Source organism: Lepisma saccharinum, chromosome 29 (assembly GCF_977018435.1).
Source record: "Lepisma saccharinum chromosome 29, izLepSacc3.1, whole genome shotgun sequence".
Lineage (NCBI taxonomy): Eukaryota > Metazoa > Arthropoda > Insecta > Zygentoma > Lepismatidae > Lepisma > Lepisma saccharinum.
In genome coordinates, this window is record NC_139257.1 from 20,723,295 (window position 1) to 20,745,039 (window position 21,745).

The 21,745-nt window shown below is 39.8% G+C and overlaps 1 protein-coding gene across 1 annotated transcript in view; it reads right to left on the bottom strand.

Moving 5' to 3' along the window:
- Positions 1-21,745, bottom strand: part of Pgant35A (polypeptide N-acetylgalactosaminyltransferase 35A) — a 49,025-nt gene that overhangs the window by 6,886 nt on the left and 20,394 nt on the right. The window contains exons 7-9 of the mRNA XM_083115026.1: positions 13,592-13,843; positions 7,576-7,677; positions 757-888 (exon numbers count right to left, since the gene is read on the bottom strand). Of these exons, the coding sequence (XP_082971152.1) occupies positions 757-888; positions 7,576-7,677; positions 13,592-13,843 (486 nt within the window). The remainder of the gene's footprint in view (positions 1-756; positions 889-7,575; positions 7,678-13,591; positions 13,844-21,745) is intronic.

Here is a 21,745-nt window from a genome sequence, read left to right on the forward strand (position 1 = left end):
AGAGCAAGAGTTCCATTCGCACTTTAATTAACAAACCCGACATGTTTATATGTTCGATAATCTGAAAAATATCAAAATGAGAGTTGGGTGTTTATCTCTTTTGTTTAGTGCGGGTTTTAATATGGAGTTTCGTTTTACTGTTTGAAGTCTGAAGCTTTAGCTTCATATATATTGGTACTATAGTATTATTCTAGTTTTATAATTTTTCTTTTGATGTGTTATGTTTGTCGGTGGGTATATTGTATTGTATGTTGTATTGTGTTTTTTTTTATCTTTTTATTTCTTTTTGTGTTGCATAATGTGAGTATTGGGTTTGTGATATCCCATTGTAATTGGAGCATTGCTCTGTTATGGGTTTGCTTATAAATAAATAAATAAATAAACAATCTTAAACCCCCTACACCCTGTATAATGTGGATCCTCTATAGTTATGCTCGTAAACATCAATTCAAAATTTATATTTACCAAAGTTTACCCTTAGGCTGAGAATCACAATTTCAACAATTCAAACTAAATATATGCAGTGAAATATAGTGTAGTGATCATGCATGTCATATTTTGCATGGAACTAAGAAGATTGAAGAGGAACACTATCACTCGCAGCCAATGGGGGGAAGCTGCCTACCCCTCGGCAGTTAGAACCAATCTAACATGCAGCAAGGTTTCAAAACACATTGTGACTACAAGAGCACACACATATGTCTCAAAAAAAATTCAACCTGTTAATATTTACATGAGAAAAAACACTGCACTTACCTCATTCCTATGCTTCCATTCCTGGTTCCCACCCATCTCGTGGCATTTGGCCAATCGAGGATACTGATCTGAAGCATCCAGGCACAGCAACTGAGACAACACCAATTCACTTTTATCGGTTTCGTACCAGATCTGAAAGAGGGAAGGGATCTTCACTGTTTTGTTTTCAAAACGTTCCTCCAGAACTCAGTAGATTTTGTATGGAAGCCTACTGTCTACTACAGACACCGCAACGGAAATCTTTACATGGTTATCGCACGTGCCAACTGTGCCATTGTTATACTCTGAAATAAACAAAGTGGGTGGGGTCTATAATCTTGTGATTGTTCAGTGAACAACAGCCGACAGTGTTGTGGTTATGCTTTAGCTAACAGTCTTTACAAGGGAACCAGAGAAAAAGGAGTCTCGGTTGTGGTATCCAATGTAAACAATTTCTCTGTGTTACAGAAGTGTGTAGTTTCGTCATTTCGTTGTTTCTGCCTAAGAAGACAATGGGGAGGAAGAAGTTGACAATGGAAGAGAAGCGAACCGTTCAGAAATTATGATGGTTTTATTTCATATAGTTCATTAATTGTCACCCTGTACCTTGACTTTGCTTCAACAAGGTATGTCTGTGATTCATGTTGCAGCTGATTTGCAAGTTTCAAGATAGGCTATTTACGACCTTAAAAAAGCAGCTGCATGTCTACCACGTGATATGGTAACACCTAAACAGAAAGTAGGCTCTGGGGGTACCAGAAAAACATCACCACGAACCGACAAGATTTTGAAACATGAAGTTATATCAAATCCATTGATTATGGCCGCACAGTTGAAGAAGAAGCATCCAGGTCTGCTAAGTGATGTATCCATCCGCACCATACAACATCGACTACAGAAAGACCTTCACTTACCAGTTCGTCGTGCTGCCAAGAAATCGCTTGTAACCTCACCTGTGAAATCGAAAAGGCTAAATTTCCGCAGAAAATATCAACCACTGGACATCAGAAGACTGGCGAAATGTAATGTATTCTGATGAAAGCACGTTTACACTTGTTAGATTAGTATCAAAAATTGTGAGAAGAAAGAAAAATGTGTCTCAGTATGATCCAAGGTACACTGTTAAACATCCGGCTAGTGTAATGGTATGGGGTGCATTCAGTGGTACTTATGGTAGAGGGGGACTATATTTTCTCCCCGAGAACATAACCATGACAGGGGACCATTACATAAAAGTATTGGAAGAACACATGTTGACACATGCCAGCTCACAGGAAGAAATCCGTTACAAAAAGGTTGAATGACAATAAAATACCAGTTCTTGAATGGCCTGGTAAGTCAACTGACTTAAACCCAATTTGAGAATGCATGGAATAAATTAAAGAAAGAAGTTCAAGCGAAACAACCATCTACCATCGCAGAGTTACAAGAGCTGCTGAAGAAGTTGTGGGTGACAATGGACAAAACTTATTTTGAAAATTTGGCAGGTTCAATGCCCAGATTACAAGCAGTTGTAGATGCTCGTGGAAATATGACAAAAAATTTTGGATGCTATAAAACAAAGAAGAATCAGACTTTCCTTGTTTTTGTTGCTTTTTTTTTCCTTTTGTAAAGATTTCCATTGCAGCTTAACCACATAAAAAATATTGTGAATGGCCTATGGGTGTTGTAAAAACATTAGAATTCAGAATGCCATCAAAATCCTTGAAAACAAAACACAACTCTTCTCTAAAGCACAACAGGTTCAACGTGAAGGATATTCATTCACCCCTACATTTTATACCAAAGAAGAAAACATGAAGTTAACTGTCCGCTATTCTCCTCCCAGTTTTTTGATATGCTTACAAAGCACAAGGACTGAAAGGCTTCATGTTTCAAATTAAAATGCCCAACAATTATACCCCCTCAAATGAAGCCATGTAATATGTTACATTCAAACTTCAAATTAATAAAGCATGCAAATTATGATTAACCAGTACTAAATAACTGCTTAAAAAGGGATATCACGTGCTTGAAGTGAAACTACTAAAATAACAAATATGGTGCTTGCAGAAAATAATTTATAACATTTTATAAATTTAAAATTGGGATGGATTTATATTTTCCCTTACCGCCATTAAACGTACAGATTTTCTACAAAATTACAAATGTTCATGAAGAACAGCTTCATTAGCCTCCATTACTATATGTAAATAGGCAACCACCAATTTCATTTTTCTTAGAAACACAAAATATGCATACAAAACCAGGTTACATGAATTATATCTTTATATTCATACTAGGGATGGGCCGATATGAAATTTTGGCCGATACCGATAAAGTACCGATATAAAATTTGCCGATACCGATAACCGATATTCTACCGATCCGATATAAAATTAGAAATGGTCCTTGAAGAACCTGAAATGATTGTTGATCTCCTTAATAAATGTGTGTTTCAAGGTGACTGCAGTGCAAAGTAAGTTGAATATTTACACATTTACTTTTTTAGAAAGAAGGGCATGGAGATTATCCATAAAAATTACAACAAAATGGCAGAATTTTGCACTAAATTATAAGATATTTATCAATATATCGGATCGGTAAAATAATCGGTAATTTTACCGATAAACCGATACACCGATATGCCTATATCGGCCGATACCGATAGAGTACCGATTAATCGGTCCCATCCCTAATTCATACAAATCGTAACAAAATGGCAGTATTTTACACTAAATTACATTTACCAAATCATTAAAATTATCAGTTACTTTAACGATAAACTGATACATGCTTATATAAAAAAAATACTGATACGGATACTGATCCCTATCCTAATTTAAGTGTACAAACATAAGATATTTATTGAAGTAATTTCTAACACTGAGTGAATGTTCAGTTGGATGCTAGTGGACCCACAGTCACAAGACATATCTTCTTTATGAGTAATAATAACAAAAGCATAACAGTTTAGATGGCTTATTCTTGTAGTACAAAGAACATAAATAGTTAATTCAACTTCACAATTAATGTATACAGGGTGGACCAAAAGTCGCAATACATAGGAAAATAAAATTTTGTTTTTAAGTTTAAATATTTATTTATTTATATTTTAACGTGTTCTTTTCTAATGTGTGTTCATCAAGAGTGGGAGCAACATATTGTAAACCTATGGTAACCACATAGAGCATATTATATGAATACATTGTTTCTTATCACAACATATTTATTTTTCCTATGTATTGCAACTTTTGGTCCACCCTGTATAATGTATGCGAGCAGATTACGTTAGGAAAAACTGCATATTAACCTCTTAACATAAAAGCCTGAGTATACTAGGGTTTTGAATTTTCACGAAAATATATCCCGAGTATATTCGGGGTTAACTTTTGTTGATGTGTACACGTTTTAAAAGGACGGTTATACTCGTTTTCCTATGTTTCTGTATGTTCCGCTAAATAGTGCTGTTGAAGTTGTTATTTACTTGTCTTTCCGGTAGATGTCACTAATCTCCTTCTTTCGACGTTTATTTTCGTCTACGGCATAGGTGAGAAGGTCAGTTCAGGTGCCTTTGTTTTCTTCCATGTTTCTTGGTGGTATTGTTCTTCTTTTGTGGAAATAGAAAGTGAAGAAGAGCTTGACACTGAGTTTAGTGGTTCAGATAGCTCCAAAGAAAGTTATGAAGAAAGTTCAGAAGAAAGTGATGTGTCAGATTCATCGGAAACTGACTTGGCAAGTGGCAGACAGTGGTGTGAAATTGATATTTCTGGACAACTCCCACCTGCCTGACCCACTTTACTTTCACAGGTAACTTGAGTGAACTTCGAGCCACATATTGAGGATGTTATGCACTACTTTTGTCAGTTTATTGATGATGATTTTGTAGGAATTTTGGTGACAAACTAACAGTTATGCATGACAGACATTGGCACGAGAATGGAAAGACACAACAATGGACGAAATGTATATTTTTATTTCACTCATACTGTTACAGAGTATTGTTAAGAAACCTACCTATCAAATGTACTGGACTATGAATCCAATTTTAGCTACATCAATTTTTCGACAAATTTTGCCGTTTCATAGATTTGTGAATTTGAAGAGAAATCTGCATTTCTCTGATAATAGTACATATGACGCTGAGAGTCTTACTCAAAATATGGCCAACTTTGGATCACTTATCTACCAAATTTAAATCTGCTTGTACTCCAGAACGAGATGTGACAATTGATGAAAGTTTGATGTTATACAATGGACGGTTGGGATGGGTCCAATATACAGAAGGTTGTTCGCTTTATATCTGACCATTTTTGACGAGTACGCATCTTAAGAGATACCGCGCCGCCACCACCGATCATGTTCTATTGGACCCCCAGCATTGTGGACTATCGCCCGGCATCGAAGTTTCCATTGCAGCAAGCTCCGGCGCAGGACAGGCATGGGAATTCTGTCCCACTCCTCCCAGGGTGCGCGGGCAACTATGTTGAAGACGTTGTTTCAACAGTCCAAATGTGCAAAAATCCATTGGACTGGCATCTGGGATTTTCACAGGAATGTCTTCAAATGGAATGACACGAATTCCTAATTCCTCTGCCATTTCCTGATAGTAGTGATGTTCTGGCAGTATGACTCGAAGCCTTGTCCATATGGATCATCACCTGGTTCTCGTCCATTCCATACAATTGCGGGATGTCTCTCTGATAGATAGGTGTCAGAATGGAGTCTTGGAAGTATCTGGCATTCACCTTCACGTTTTTGTCCACCTTGCGTATCATCAACTTACCCTCATATCAACATCCCGTCACAACCATAAAACTACGAGGGAAACTTTTCATGTATTGACGAACAAAGTTGCTGCGCCCCTTGCCGTCAATGTCACGGTATGTGATCGCCCGAATGTGACCACCAGCAGTGAGATGGACATATGATTCATCCATTGTGACAACTTTCTTCCATTTGGAACCTGCCGGGTACTTTTCATACAGTTTCCTGCAGTTCGTCTTACGTTCGGCAATGTGACGCGGTAGAAGGTGGTGTACACGGGCCTTCCGCACACACTTCAACCTGAGCGCTTGCGAATTGTTTTGTTCACAGTTGACGGTGCGAGGTGAAATCTGTGGGCCATATCACGTTGAGTCGGGGGATTTTCTTGGCAAGCCAATTCACGGATCCCCCTTAGCACTACGGGTGACACTTTGCTTGCAGCCCTTCTCCTGGTGGTTTTCGTGGGTGAATGTTTCGCAAGGAGAGCCTGTTGTGTGTAACGGGCCACAATAGCTTTCTCAGTAGTCACCCTGAGTGTTAACCCATTCTCCCGACACTGTTTCACAATGCGTACGTATGAAAACTTAGCATGGAAAAGGGCCATTACGTAACCCTCCCAATACCGGTTGATTTTCGGCACCATTTGATAACATTCACTACCAACACTCGCTGACCTACAAGGTGAGACACCACACTGCTCCCGCCAGCAGACCCATACATCCAGCATAATACACCAGGTGGCAGCACTGAATCGACAATGGTCGGATATAAAGTGAACAACCTTTGTATACCTATGAAACGAGCCAGATTTGGCAATCGGCAACTCAATATGTCTGATCCCTAATAATATACACAGGTGCTGGCACTAAATTTCATGAGGACTATAAAGATTTACCCATGTCATCACAAGTTGTCATGACACTCATAAAACCTCTGCTGAATATGGGATACTACCTAACTTTGTACGACTACTACAGTTCTCCCCAGCTTGCAGACATTTTGATATCTAATAGAACAGATGTGTATGGTACTGTGCATCCCACAAGAAAGGATATGCCTCCATTGTTTTAAAGGATGAAACTGAAGAAAGGAGAGACTGTAGCTTTCCAACGAGGTAAATTTCTTGCAGTAAAGTGGAAAGACAAAAGAGATGTCTCGATGTTATCCAGTTTCCACAGAGCGGAAATGGAAATACACAGACAAAGGAACAAAGATGTTGTGAAGCCTGGCATATAATGCATATCCATTGCCACAAAAGCGAGGTAAAAAATATTATAAGAAAATATTTCTCCACCTCTTAGAACTAGCTGTGTGGAATGCCTTCGTACTCTACAGAAAACATGGAGGACGGAAGAGTGCCCTTGACTTTCGTGTCACTGTCATTGAGAAAGTGGTTGCTCATCAGCAAAGAGAAGAATTTTCGCCGAAAGCAGCTGGTCGCCCCTCAGCAACGGCAACACCAATGCGACTTGTTGGTCGCCATTTTCCTTCATTGATTCCTCCAACTGAGAAGAAGCAAAATCCAACAAGAATGTGCAGCAGTGTGCGTGATGTTAGAGGGAAGAAGGCTAGAAGAGAATCCAGATACATGTGTGAGGAATGCAGTGTAGCTTTGTGCATTGATCCATGTTTCAGGGCTTATCACACAGTCAGTAACATATAAACAATGTATTTCACGTTTAGTGTGTACACTTATACACATTTTAGGAGTAATGACAGAGACCCTATATTATAAACAATTGTTTTCGAGTTCACTAATTAGTGTTGCAGTGCTGTTTTGTGTTTATTTTGATTATTAAAATAACTTATCTTGCTTTCTTTCACAAGTTCTATTGGTAATACTCATTGATAGCACGAGTATACTCAGGATTTTATTTTAGGGGCTTTTCAGACGCATGTATCTCATTGTTGAGTTGTCAACAATCAACATTATTATAACCATTTATAATGTTCTTAACTGATTATTTCAACTGAGTAATAAAAAAATTACATTAAAATCTAAACATTTTTTTTAAAAAAATCTGTATGTTAAGAGGTTAACACACACACAAGACAAAAAAAACCTGTTAAGAGATACAAGTGAAAATAACTAACCTGTCCTTTTGTCCGTAAGCAATTTCTTAAAACTAACATGGCTCCTTTTGTTTTTGTGTCCTTCTCACTTTGTACACAAAGATTTGTCTTAGAGAGGCGTATCTGTAAACAAGTGGAGATGATATTAAAACAAGGGACTACATTACAAAGGAAGAAAACCAACGAGATAAAGACAATGGATAAGAACACAAAAAAATTGAAATAATGAATTGAGGCATTCTCAACACTGTAAAGTAGGGGTGTGCAGGACAGAATTTTTTGGGTCGGGACACGAAAATTTTTGAATCCCGACATTTGGGATGGGAAAAATTTGCAATTTCCTGACAAAGTCGGGAAATTTTCAGGACGGGAAATGTTCAAAATTTCCCGAAGCCGTGGAAAGCTCGAATTCTACACGTCATTTTCACCTTAAGTGATTGTTTTTACATTTCTGGTACAAAAACTACCAACTTCCAATATGTTCCAGGCACTTACAATGCAGAAAATGTCGAGAATTTAATGACTTTCTAAAATGACCATTCGGTATTTCCCGATTACTCGGGATCCTGAAAAGTCGGGAAATCATTTTCCAAAGTCAGGATCAGGATGGGAATTTCTTTCCCAATCCCAGTCCCGACTTTTCGGGATCCCGCATACCCCTACTGTAAAGTCATAAGGGGCAGAAAAAAAGGACTACATTCTCTCAATACAATACAAAACTGCAAACGTTCATTCTTCTCCTTAATTAATGCATGCAACCAGGTGATGTTAATGTGTTCTGCCTTTATAAGAATAAACTTGTATTTTGCATCAAGTGCAAATTCAGAAATATAAGACCTGTAAAATTATCAGCTTATGAACATTTTTATTCTTATTATTTTTTGTTATTGAACATTGCTTTTCTGCCACTTTTGACTAATTGTGGCGATGAGAATGAGTGATATCGTATAACGCCGAAGGCGTAACTCGAATCCGGGACCCCTGGCATCATAACTCGATAGACTAATGTCTTCGCCAAGGGGTCCGGCTGAAGCGCTGGAAATAGCTTTTTACAAGCACATAACACCGGCAATCTTCAGTGGATCTTGAAAAATCTGCTGACACGGGATTCTAACAGAAATCCACAGGAAATCGTTGAAATAACGCAACGTCAGCCTTAGGCAAAAAGCACCATTAACGGCAGACTGGAACTGCCTCAACAGCATTAATGATCGGAAATTTGAATTCCCTTTAAATAGTTTGAGAGACCATTTCCGAGCCCCAGTTGTGATCATGAAGCTATCGAGCACACAGTTGTTGCCTCAGATTTATATCGGGTTACCAATTGATACGATAGAAGTTACAGCGAGGAGTAGCATGCTATCTTAGTTTCACTTCAGGAGTACTTTATCTACATCAGAGGAGACGATCTTCACATCTAGTTCTACAGGTAAACAAACATTCCTTTATCCCCTTTATTTGAGTATTCTCACTACCCTGCCAAACAAGTCAACCGAAGTGTTAAAATCGAATGTTTAAGTGTTCTCCGTATTCCACAGGGGCGAGCCCTCTTTGCTGATTTACGTGTTACCCTCGTTTCTCAGGGGTGTTCCCCAAGCCACAAACATACCTCCCGCAAGCGAGTACCTTTAGGCTGGCATAGCCAAAGTTTGATCCCAATAAAAACACCGTGTGGATTTTTATACGATATGATGAAATTAATGAAGGACACTCACAAAGAACACCCAAGCACAGGCCAGGATTCGAACCTGGGACCCGTGGCATTGTAGCATGATCATCTAACCACTCTGCCATGGAAGTCGGCGATTTTATAAATAAACTGATATGCCTATATCCAGGGCTCGAAAAATCCCGGTTGCCAGGTCGTCATGGGGACTAAAAATTTCAGCTTGGCGACTGTGATCTTTTGCTGTAATATTGCTGTTTTTTAAGTTTTATTGTACGAAACTTTCAAGATTCTAAGTTCAAATTGCAGTACAGCGTAAGTTAGGAAATGATTTTTTATCAACGTTGTCAACATTCTATAGAATCAGTACCAATTTCTTACACTTTGTCCCCCAACCCCCCCATTTCCAGCTTTCTCACATAATTTAGCAATGTTTTGAATATGGTGATGCTCAGCTTATAGACTGATTGATTTGCTTTATTTTACTTCGCTTTTTGTGCCACTTTTGGCTAATATGCAAAGGTGGTGATGAATAATGATATGATGAAATTGATGAATGGTCACATACAAACATCCAAGCCCAGTCCGGGATTCAAAACCAGGACCCCTGGCATCGTAGCGCAATGTGCTAACCACTCCGCCACAGGGGCTAGCTCAGCTTCTTATAATATCCACAATTACTAGTAGGTGGTTTCCTGGCGCCTAGCTCTGAAGAAAATTTTTCGAGCACTGCTTATATCTGCCAATAGTGATACAAGTAAAGATTAATCTGATCAATGCCTAATATTTGCTGGTGTTCATTGCTTGTAAAGTAAATGTAAGGTAAAGTTACCCTATCTCATTGTACAGTCACTGACATTTCTGGATTGTAATAATCCCGTTGAAATTCAATAGGGTTGTTACAATCCAAAACTGTCCGTGGCTGTACCATGGCATGAAGGCATATGAGGGAAGGAAGTAATTCGAGATCTCAGCCATAAACAAGGCTATTTGATATGCACCACACACTGGTTGTCTTTAGCCCCAGGCACCCATTTCTATTAGAGAGTGGGTGAACCTCAGAGCTGTTTTAAGCAGGGACAAGGTAGGAATAATTTCCACCTTAGATCATCCTCCCTGGGTCTCCAACACAAAAATCAGATGGCTTACCGACTGGACCTTAGCAACTCTTTCGTTATTCATATATTTTTTTTTTGTTGATGAATAAAGTGGTATATTTTTCTTTTAATTATTTATTGGAAATGAAATGTTATTTGACCTACTTAATATCTAATTATTTAAGAATTACATTTAATGTAGCTTTCTATTAATACACTCATGTCCATAAGTTAAGGAATTTGTGAGAGCCACTAGAGAATATTGGGTCACTGTCATAATTGATGCAATAAAACATGCCCTGGCAACACCGAAACACATGACACAGTAATATTGATACAAGGTATACTGGAAAAGGTGAAAATGGCAGTGAGCAGCACATACATGGTGTGGTCTCTCTCCGACGGTGGCATACATTTCGTGGTGGATGGTGCCAGAACCATTCAATATGGGGTGTGGCAATGCATCCCATTGCTGGACAAGCACCCTTCAGAGGCTCTACAATGGTCGATGGAGATGGAGTTAGGGCTGCATTCCTATGGCCTAGAGCATCCCATGTATGTTCGATCACATTGAGGTCCGGTGTGGGCCTCTTCAGATGGTCGCATGATGTCCTCATGCTGCAGATACTCCTCCATCAGGAACGCTCTGTATGGTCTGGCATTATCATCCATTAGACTGAACCTAGGTCCATATGCACCATGGAAAAGTCTCACTTACTGTTGAAGAATGTCATCCCTACAGACCACAGCCGTCAGAGTGCCCTGTGAAAACACATGAAGTGGCGTACGTGCTCCTAACATGATGCCCTGACGAGAGCAATGGCACTGCCATATCGGTCCCTTTCCACAATATTGGCAGGGTTGTAACATGTCCCAGGGGCATGCCAGATGGACAGTCACCGAGAATCTCTCCAGGCTAAACCGCGACTCATCAGTGAACAGCACACTACCCCACTGTTCCTGGGTCCAATACACCATGTTCGACGAGCCATACTGTGTCTTTGTGTGAGGGGAATGCATGTGACAGGTCACCTTGCATACAGAGCAACCTCTCGAAGCCGACGATACACAGTTTGACAGGAGATATGTGTCCCAGAGGCTGCTACGAGGTCTCTATCCTGTACAGGTGCTGTGCTGTGCTGGTTGGGCATCTTCGAGCACTTAAAGCAAAATAATGATCCTGACACTGGATTGTAGCACATGGTCGACCTTGTCCATATTGCCATTGAATGTTTCCGTCTACCAGGAATCGTCTCCACAGACGAGAATGACGCTACTGGCAACATTCAACTCCTGACCCACCTCTCGTTGACTTTGGCCAGCCTCTAATCTGCCGATGATCCGGCCATGCGTAATGTTATCCAAATGTGTTCACTGTGCCATTCTGCTTCTCTAAGACTCGATTACTGTGAGCCAAATGCACACAACATGCAGTCAGACACACTTTACTCAACACCTCTTCCCACAAGCACTGTTCCAGTCACCCTATTCAGTCTCGTACAGAGTGGGCATGGTGCTGACCTATCTGACACATGTGTTACGTGTTTCAGTGTTGCCAGGCATGTTTTATTGCATCAATTATTGCCATAGCCCAATGTTTTCTAGTGGATCTTGCAAATCCCTTAACTTATGTATTATTTGTATTATTTATGTGAGGGGCATTCAATGAAAAGTGGTCTACACCATGTAAACAACAAAAATCTAGAAATGATTGTATTAAGATTTAAATGTCTGTGATATAATTTGAATATTTCACTAATGAAAATTATAAGCATCTGTAGCCTATATGCTTTACAGATAAATGAAGTCAAACTTTGATACATTTCTAAACGTAACACATTTTTGTTAATGTTTTTCACGCATTCAGACTGTCATCTTATTTTATCTTATTTTTCAAGTTTATTTAATTTGTCCGCAGACACCACAAAGTACTTCATAATTCTATGAAATCAGTTCATTGTGAATATTTTAATCCAATCTCATACCTCAAATGTTACATTATATGTGTGAATGTCACATAGAACACTGGAATGCACCATTAAGATATTAATGGTTGTGACGAAGCTGAAAATTTACCGATGCCGATGTACTCACCATTAATTTTTGGAACCGATGCCGATATTTAACCGATTCCGATACATAAGATTATTAAACAGAAATGGGATGTTATTTTCAGCATGACAAAAATAAATTTGCTATGTACATATACATATATATTCTCAAGAGATGCGAATGTACATTTGCATCTACAAAATGTTATGTGAACCTTTAAGAAGAACATGGATTCTCAAGAGATTTAACATTAGTACACAAGCAGTTATTTGAAATGCAAAATGAATTCCTGTTCTGCCAGATTCAACTTCAGAAACACGAGATTTGGAAGCACTTTAGGAAGTAACCTACTTCTTCTCTTATCGCAAATCTGTTCAGCAACACTGAACACTGAATCACTGAATACTGATGCATCAGGTATGCCCAAGTATTTTCTCAGCACTTGCTTCAGGTTTGAGTATTCATTTTTGAATTTCCAATACAACAGCAGATCCTGGTTCAGCAATGTACTGTTTCATTTCCGATTTATAGTTAGGTTGATCCTCAGAATGAGTTTGCAATAATTTCATTACAAACACTCTACAATAACGACGAATCATAACCAAATTTTCAATAAATCTTACAAAACTAGAATATAAAACTTATTAGAAGGTAAAAACTATAGTATAATCTGTACCGGTTTAAATATCGGATTTTTGCCGATGCGTCAATTTCTGCAGATTTTCATACATCTGTAATCGGCTTCGGCACATCCCTAACAGTTAGTAATGGTTGAAGAGATGCTTTTCTGCCACTTGTAACTAACCGTGATGATGAGAATAGGAAAATGATGAAGGGAAACTCACAAAGAACACCCATCCCCAAGCTGGGACTCTAATGTGGGAACATACAGCAGCAGGATCAAAAGTCAACCACTGGGTTATTTGTACTATTATGTTAATCATGACATGGTGGATGGAAAGAAACTGATGAGAAAATGAGAGGAAGTGTCTGTGACCTTCAATGGGGAAGTGTCAGAGGAAGACCACAGAAATATGTCAGGATGGACAGCAGAGGGATTTGAAACTACAACTTCAAGAATGTGAATCCATTACTTTAACCTCTCATCCAATTTATTCGGTTTCTTAAACCCTTCTATGTCGTTAAATATCAGAATGCACAAAAATTAACAAGATATTTCTTTACTATGGTAAAGAGTATTCAAATAATTTTGATCACGTACTTGGTATTGAGCAATATAGTTCCTCTGCCTTGAGTGCCACGGCTGGTACTTATTCTTATTCCCTTCCAAGCCTTTCCACTTCTTATTCAGTTGATGAGCATCATTCTCCGATGGCACCGTCAGCTCAGGATACACGTTCTGCAGGTACCACTCGAATGAGTTGCACTTCAGTCTTTCGCGTAGCCTCTTGCGCTCAGACACATCGCCATAGCTCATTTTCTTTAACCCTGGACGGAGCTGGAAGAAGTACTCCTGCAAAGACAAGTATACAACATTCATAAACAAAATACCAAAATTGTAACATCATCATTTAAAAAGCAAGTCAATTTACTCTAATGTACAGCATGGGTCACCATTCATATTGTAATTTGAGTATGAAAAAACGATGATGCTGTCAACAGTGTAGTTAACTGCTAAATGGCAATTCTTTCTGAACAATTAGACACTAACATCATTCAATAAGAATACTTTTTATTTATAATTCACATATAATTGAGACTTTAAATTATGCTATGAACGCTGCTCCACCCTGTATATGCATGGAAAGGGTTACCACCCAGTCAGATGGTTACCACTCTCACCTTTGGTGCAAGCGGCTTCAGGTTAGATTCCACATGGGAGTGCCACAAAAATTCATGAGAATAATTGTGTAACTACCTGAAAACAACTAGCACGTTCCAGTATTGAAAGCCAGAAAATTGACTGATTGATTGACATCTCTGATTTTACTCCACTTTTGGCGAATCGCGAAGATGAGGATGAGTGATAAAATGAAGGGACAATCACAAAGAACACACATGCCAAACCTGGGACCCCTGGCGTCGTAGTGCTCTGTGCTAAGCACTCTGCCACAGAGGTCAGCTGAAAGCCAGAAAAGAACAACAATGGGACTTGATGTGCTGACTAAACGACATCCAATGAAAAATCTGCTCTGGAAGGCCCTAGCCATTCGAGGAATGTTGCACCAGGAAAAAGACCACACAAGCTATAGCAGTCCAGATGTTAGAAATGTGTTCGATTCCTGTGTAACGTCAAGTAACAATATCCATGCATAAAATGGCTCTGGGGCTCACTCAGGCTGTAACCAATGGTGCCCAGGGGTTAAGGCAGCTGAGCATAATACTGATCACATAAAATCACTTCCACTGTAACCAAGATGAGAATGTGAAGAGCCCTGTCTACACATGCCTTGTGCACTCTCAGAACATGATGCAATACATAGGGGAAAATAACAGTAAAATTAAAGCAAGCATGAGAGGAGATGTATTATGTATGTGAAGTTTTGTGTTTCTGTGTTGCAGAGTCCTATTAATTTCGAAGACTCACTGCCATTATTCAGTGGAGATGGAGTGGAGATGGTAGTGTGTCACTTCTTTCTTTGTTCATGGGCATTGGTAGTTGCAATCTCTCCCGTCTGACGGGGGTGGAGTGTGTTTCTTAGCTTGTTGTGTCGTCTGCTGTGTTTTCTGCTTTCCATTGTCAGGTGGTGGTGGTTGGGAATGGGGGTGGGGGGGTGTTGAGCCATCTGCTGCGTTATGTTGTTTGGTGTGGTGTAGTTTCTGTTCTCTGAGTGGGTGTGAAGGGAGGTCGAGCAGGGGGACATCATTTTCTGTGGTATTTTTTGAAGGATGGGATGCAAAATTGGATGTGCTTGAATGTGATTTATTATATTACAGATTTCAAAATTGTGAGAGATATCTTTTATCTATTCCAGATTTGTCTCTACATACCTACTTTTCTATAAATCGACAGAACACAGAGAAGGATGCACCACTGAAACAGTGTAAAAACAAATGTTACATGTCACAAATACAAGTGTCGTGTTTGCACAAAGCATGTCAAAATTAATATTCAACTCTGAATATTGTATTTGAAAGAGCACTAGCTTTTTTCTTTATAATATTAGTTCACATTCTGCAAGTCTTAATTTTTTGCCATGTCCATATTGCTTCCATTGTAGAATAATTTCTCTTGTAATTTACAGTTCTTACAAGCACATAAACACAATTTTTGCTGTTATGTTTTGGGGAGAACATGAAGATGTGTGTATAACCAGTGGTGGATTCAGAAGTTACAGTTGGGAGGGGCGAATTCAGTCGGATACCTCACCGAGAATCAATTCTAACCTGCATTTGCACTGTTTCATGTAAACATGATATAGTATTGTAAAACAGGAACCAAGCTGACCCCATGTTCTAGAGATTAGCATATTGTTTTGCAAAAATAGGGGTCCAGAGCTGGAACCGATAGTTATTATTGTATGAAGTTGTCATAATTACTCCCAGTGCTGTAGTACCAGGTGCGCTGGTTAATAATTCTTAATTTTGTTGCTGGATGGCGCTGGAAGGAAGGGTTGGTGCACAGTCTCAACTGTTACGTCAGTGTGTTGCCAGGACAGTACCTGTCAAAATGCCATGGATGTGCAACCGAGTGCGAGTGATCGTGATATTGGGTTTGTGTGGGAAACATGTTGACCTTCAAACCAAATAAGGAGCATGTGCAGCACGTCCTGCTTTTCTTGTTCAATCAAAAGAAAAACGCGAGTGAAAGCCATCGTATCCTTGTGGAAACGTATGGTGACAATGTCCTAATGCAAGACTTGAAAGACAAAGATTGCCCGGGCCAGCCGAAAAAAATTCCAAGACACCGAATTGCAAGCACTGTTGGACGAAGATGATACGCAAACGCAACAACAACTGGCAGAGAACTTAAATGTTGGTCGCCAAACCATATCTGATAGTCTTCATACCATGAGAAAGATCCAGAAGGCAGGAAAATGGGTCCCACGTCATCTGAACGACAGACAAATGGAAAAGCGAAAAACGGTGTGTGAAGTGTTGCATTCTCGGCATAAAAGAAAGTCTTTCTTGCATCAGATAGTGACTGGGGACGAAAAATGGATCTACTTCGAGAACCCAAAATACAAAAAGTCATGGGTTGACCCAGGACAACCTTCAACGTCGACCGCAAAACCGAATCGCTTCGGAAGGAAGACAATGCTGTGCATTTGATGGGATCAGAAGGATGTGGTGTACCATGAGCTTCTGAAACCAAGTGAAACAGTGAATGCCATTCGCTACCGTCAACAACTCATCAATTTGAACCATGCATTGATCGAAAAGTGCCCAGATTGGGCGACAAGACACGGAAAAGTGATTTTGCAGCACGACAATGCCTCATCACACACAGCAAAAGGCGTCAGACACACCATTTCTGCATTTGGCTGGGAATGCTTGCCCCATACTCACCAGACTTAGCCCCTTCGGACTACCACTTGTTTTCATCGATGCCTCACTCACTTTCCCAGCAACACTTCAACAATTACGAAGATGTCGAACAATGGCTTGCTGACTGGATCACCTCAAAATGTGAACGATTTTTCTGGAAGGGTATCCACAATTTGACAGACAGATGGGCAGCAGTTATAGCTAGCGATGGCGCATACTTTGAATAAAGCATTTGTTACGTTTCTCTCCAGAAACACTTCTTTTCTTTCGAATCAATTAAGAATTATTAACCGGCACACCTGGTAAACTGAACAATAAGAGGATCAAAGTGAATAAACAAAGATACAATTCTCTCAAGGGGTCTCGGGTTCGATCCCCTTTTCAGGCACAGTGTTTCAGTTCGATCCCCTTTTCAGGCACAGTGTTTCAGTTCGATCCCCTTTTCAGGCACAGTGTTTCAGTTCGATCCCCTTTTCAGGCACAGTGTTTCAGTTCGATCCCCTTTTCAGGCACAGTGTTTCAGTTCGATCCCCTTTTCAGGCACAGTGTTTCAGTTCGATCCCCTTTTCAGGCACAGTGTTTCAGTTCGATCCCCTTTTCAGGCACACTGTTTCAGTTCGATCCCCTTTTGAGGCACACTGTTTCAGTTCGATCCCCTTTTCAGGCACAGTGTTTCAGTTCGATCCCCTTTTCAGGCACAGTGTTTCAGTTCGATCCACTTTTCAGGCACAGTGTTTCAGTTCGATCCCCTTTTCAGGCACAGTGTTTCAGTTCGATTCCCTTTTCAGGCACAGTGTTTCAGTTTGATCCCCTTTTCAGGCACAGTGTTTCAGTTCGATCCCCTTTTCAGGCACACTGTTTCAGTTCGATCCCCTTTTCAGGCACAGTGTTTCAGTTCGATTCCCTTTTCAGGCACAGTGTTTCAGTTCGATCCCCTTTTCAGGCAGTGTTTCAGTTTGATCCCCTTTTCAGGCACAGTGTTTCAATTCGATCCCCTTTTCAGGCACAGTGTTTCAGTTCGATCCCCTTTTCAGGCAGTGTCTCAGTTCCAAATTAGACCTGTAGGTTCAATTCCAATCAGCCTATCATGAGCATAATGTGGACTTTAATCGAACTTTAAAAAAAATATGTTCTCTTGCCTGTTCAACTTGGTGATGAAGAACAAAGTATTAGAGTCTGCAAAAGTATTAGGCATAGTAATATACACAAAATCATTGCAGTTGGGAGGGGCAATTGCCCCTATCGCACTCCCCGTGGTAAGAACCATACGATGGAAGAGAAATAACTCTGTAAGCCAATAAATTAGTGCATGCATCTGCTTTGTTTAAATCACATATACTTTCAAAAAATAAACAGACTAAACTTCAAATCACCAACCCTGAGATCTTCTGTAAACAAAACCACGTGCATGCAGAAAGCATTGCAAACTCATACAAGTAAAAAAATCCACACGAAAATCCAGCATTGTTACAGGATTCATTACGTAAGGTAAAACAATGGCCAATTTGTAGTATGGGATATGCTGCTGCAAATGACGTCTCACTTCAAACCCAATGCTCTTTCTTTTGTACTTATTGCTTCACCTTTATGGTTAACTCTTTGCACCAGTAATCATTTCCCATAAATTTGGCTTCTTTCTTGCATGCGAATTGAATATATTTTACTTGCATTTTTTTAGACAAAATGATATAACATGGTAATGTATATTTCTAAGGTTTGATATAGATAGGAGTGTATTTGAAATTTGTTTGTAGATTTTATGTAAATTGTATCTTATGTAAATAAAATATATAATGGGCATAAACAGCCATATGCAATGCTGTAAGTCCAATAAATATATTGATGATGATGATCAAAAAGAGACAAAGGAAGTTCATAAATTTATTGCGGTTGAAAACTTTGACAAGCATCCTAATAACGATTTTTGTTACGCCAAATATAGTGCACTTCGTAAAATAACTTGGTGACATGGAAAGGCAAGATAAGTGTGAACATTTTGTAGGAATATGCCTTGTAACTTTCAATGAGCTTAGAGATTTGTGTACATAATGATATTTTATAACATTGGTTATTTTCTAAAAATAATCATGTGAACAGCAAGGAAGTAGTGCCACTTTCAACATTGCGAGTTCTATGCATGCAGGAAGGTCTCAGTGTTCAGTGATACATCAAATCGGTGAGATGGTTTGTTTACAAGAAGGTCTCAGGGTTGGTGATTTATACTTTATATTACCATCTTAGGGAGGTTTCACACCAAAATGACAAGCAACATGGGCTCCACCAGTGTAAAACAGAGCATTCAAAACATGTGTGACCAACGAACCAAGGCAACACAATCCATACTATTGGGAAAACAGTCTAGTCCAAGTGACATGCAAGCAACAAGTGATATGTGCAAGTGTTGTACGTGGCTCGTCACTTCAGTCTGAAAGCTCCCTTAATAGAACGGCGAGAGGGATCAAAATGACTCCTACCTTCACCATTTGTTTAATAACTATCCCATTTTCTTATTTTTTCCTTGAAATTTCGTGACTTTTCATAATTCTTTGTCCTTTTTAAGATGGTATATTGAAATCTACAAAATATAATTTATTTATGTGAAATTTCATGTTATACCCCTAGAACAGCAGGAGGGGTGAATTTGATCACTGTAAAGATTCATTTATGCACACTGCAATATCAGCGTTAGGTTGCGGTTTCTGTGTCAACCTGTCGACCACTTGTTACATGATGTCATGTAGGCAGTGTTCTTGGACTGGGAAGGAGGTTTCCAAACATGTCGCATCAAGTACAGTCAACTCTCGATTCTACGACCCCGGGTATAATGACCCTCTCGAAGTAACGACCCTTTTCCCGGGAACCGTGAAAAATTTAGAAAAAGATAGAAAAATTTGAAAAAAAAAAGTTGAAAAATTGAAGGAAATCGGCCGAAAAATGTGTTGTTTTTTTCCCCACTCATTTCCTTCACTAGCGCTCTACCGTTCACAATTGGGTCTGAACTAAAAATAGGCACCACCACACCATGCTTGAGTGATATCCAATAGCACTTGACCTCTGCCCTCCCCTCCCTCAAGTGCACCAATGTTACCCCGCACCCGACGGCCGCTACCCAACGCGCCAGGCTTGTTTTGCCACGCTTTCTCTTGGATACGCGAGAAGAGAAGATCGAATGTGCTTGGATGTTATTTTAAATCGACCTTTTGTTTCCTTGTCCTAAGAGCTGCTGAAAACTCGCGGGGAAGGGTGGGAGCAGCCCGAAATGACTGCTGGACTTGCAGTCTTTGCCAATGTGTATGGCAGGTCAAGCTCTTTCATCGATAAATACACCACCTTGAGAGATAAGATCCCAGGAATGTTCGAAAATACAGATGTGTGGCGCCTGGAAGTCTGTCAGTTCAGCAGGTTCCCGTGAGTAAGCAACTCTCGGCCTTGTAGCCGACAACTTCCGGTAACCGCTTTCATTCAAAATGTGTTCTTTGTTCCCTGCAACACTTCATAACAAAGCGAAACTGTTAGAGATAATCAAAACCACATAGGTGAACTAAAGATCGTCAACCCGCTTAATGTGTTGACATTAAGGTTTCCACAAAAGTTTACTTCGATCTTACGTGCATCATAACTCCCGTTTCCCACTTCATATGTTTTCCTAATTGTGTCGATGTCGTAATATCTGCTAAAAAAGTGTTCCGTTGGCTTACTGCCTTCTCCCTCTTTTCCTGTCAGGAAACGTAAGGGGGGGGGGGGGTGTGCGATGCAGATTGTTTCAGCCACGATTTTGTTGCTGATGCGGGCTGATTCCAGGCGAGGGTGGAAAAGGACCCATCCCTCCTCCTTTCCTTTGACGTCTAAAATGGGGCAACCAGTTCTGGATATATTCTTGAAAACGAACAAAAACCATAGAACAAGTAAAACAAAAAGGGACCCCCCCTTTCCCCAGCTCATTCTCCGCCACTGGTGTGCACGGCAATGTTGATAATTGCAGAATTCAGTTGTTTTTTTTAAATTTATTTATTATATATATTTTTTAATGCTGTTGTCTGCATAGGAAATATTGCCCGTATTATTGTCTGTTGCGTGGTAAAACGGTAAAACGTAAAGCAAGGGTCATTTCTTTCTTCTTTACACTGCTGTTAATCCGTCTTCGACAGTTGCGTTATCTTTAAAATGCTGGGACTTTTCTCTTCGCCACCTGTTGCTCGAACTTCCAGCCGGTCTCTTTGTTTTTACGATGCAGCTGGCGCCAGTGTTTTGTCTATACGGCGCACGCTTTTAGAAGGAACATGAGTTCGGCCAATACCCAAGCAGTGCTACTGCGCTGTTGCCAAACTAACTGCTAGTGCAAGGGAAGGACAGAAAATTCGCGGTGTCCATTATTTTGATAATCCATGCACAATATATATGAGTACAGTGAAATAATATAGTGAATATTTCTACACAGGATTATAATATCATATCACTGTAGCATATACGAGAAACCCATACCTGAAAGAAGCTTGAAGGTATTTATTCATCACCACTTTCGTCGTATTCCTCGGTCTCCGTGTCACTGATTTCACTCATTTCCAAGTCACTCTCCTGGAGGTTAATGATTAGATATTGGTGCCTGTACTACTGGTGCTAGGTTTTGAGAGTGACATTATTTAAAATAAAAAGAACACACGGAACACACACTATTGCACGAAAGGGCTGTATTTAATCTTTTCACAAACTGTTGTTTGTGGCGCACGAGTGAACGATAAGCGAATAATTTTACACCGGCCTTGCTACGAAAACGCTGAACTCAAACTGACCCAGACTTTTAATGTTCGAGAACGCCCAGAACAATGAAGGGTCATTGTTTATATCGAGGCGAATTTAACACCCACAGTTTTCCCTAGACACAACAACTCAGCTGCGTCAACACGGCGGCAACGAAAAAAACAGGCGG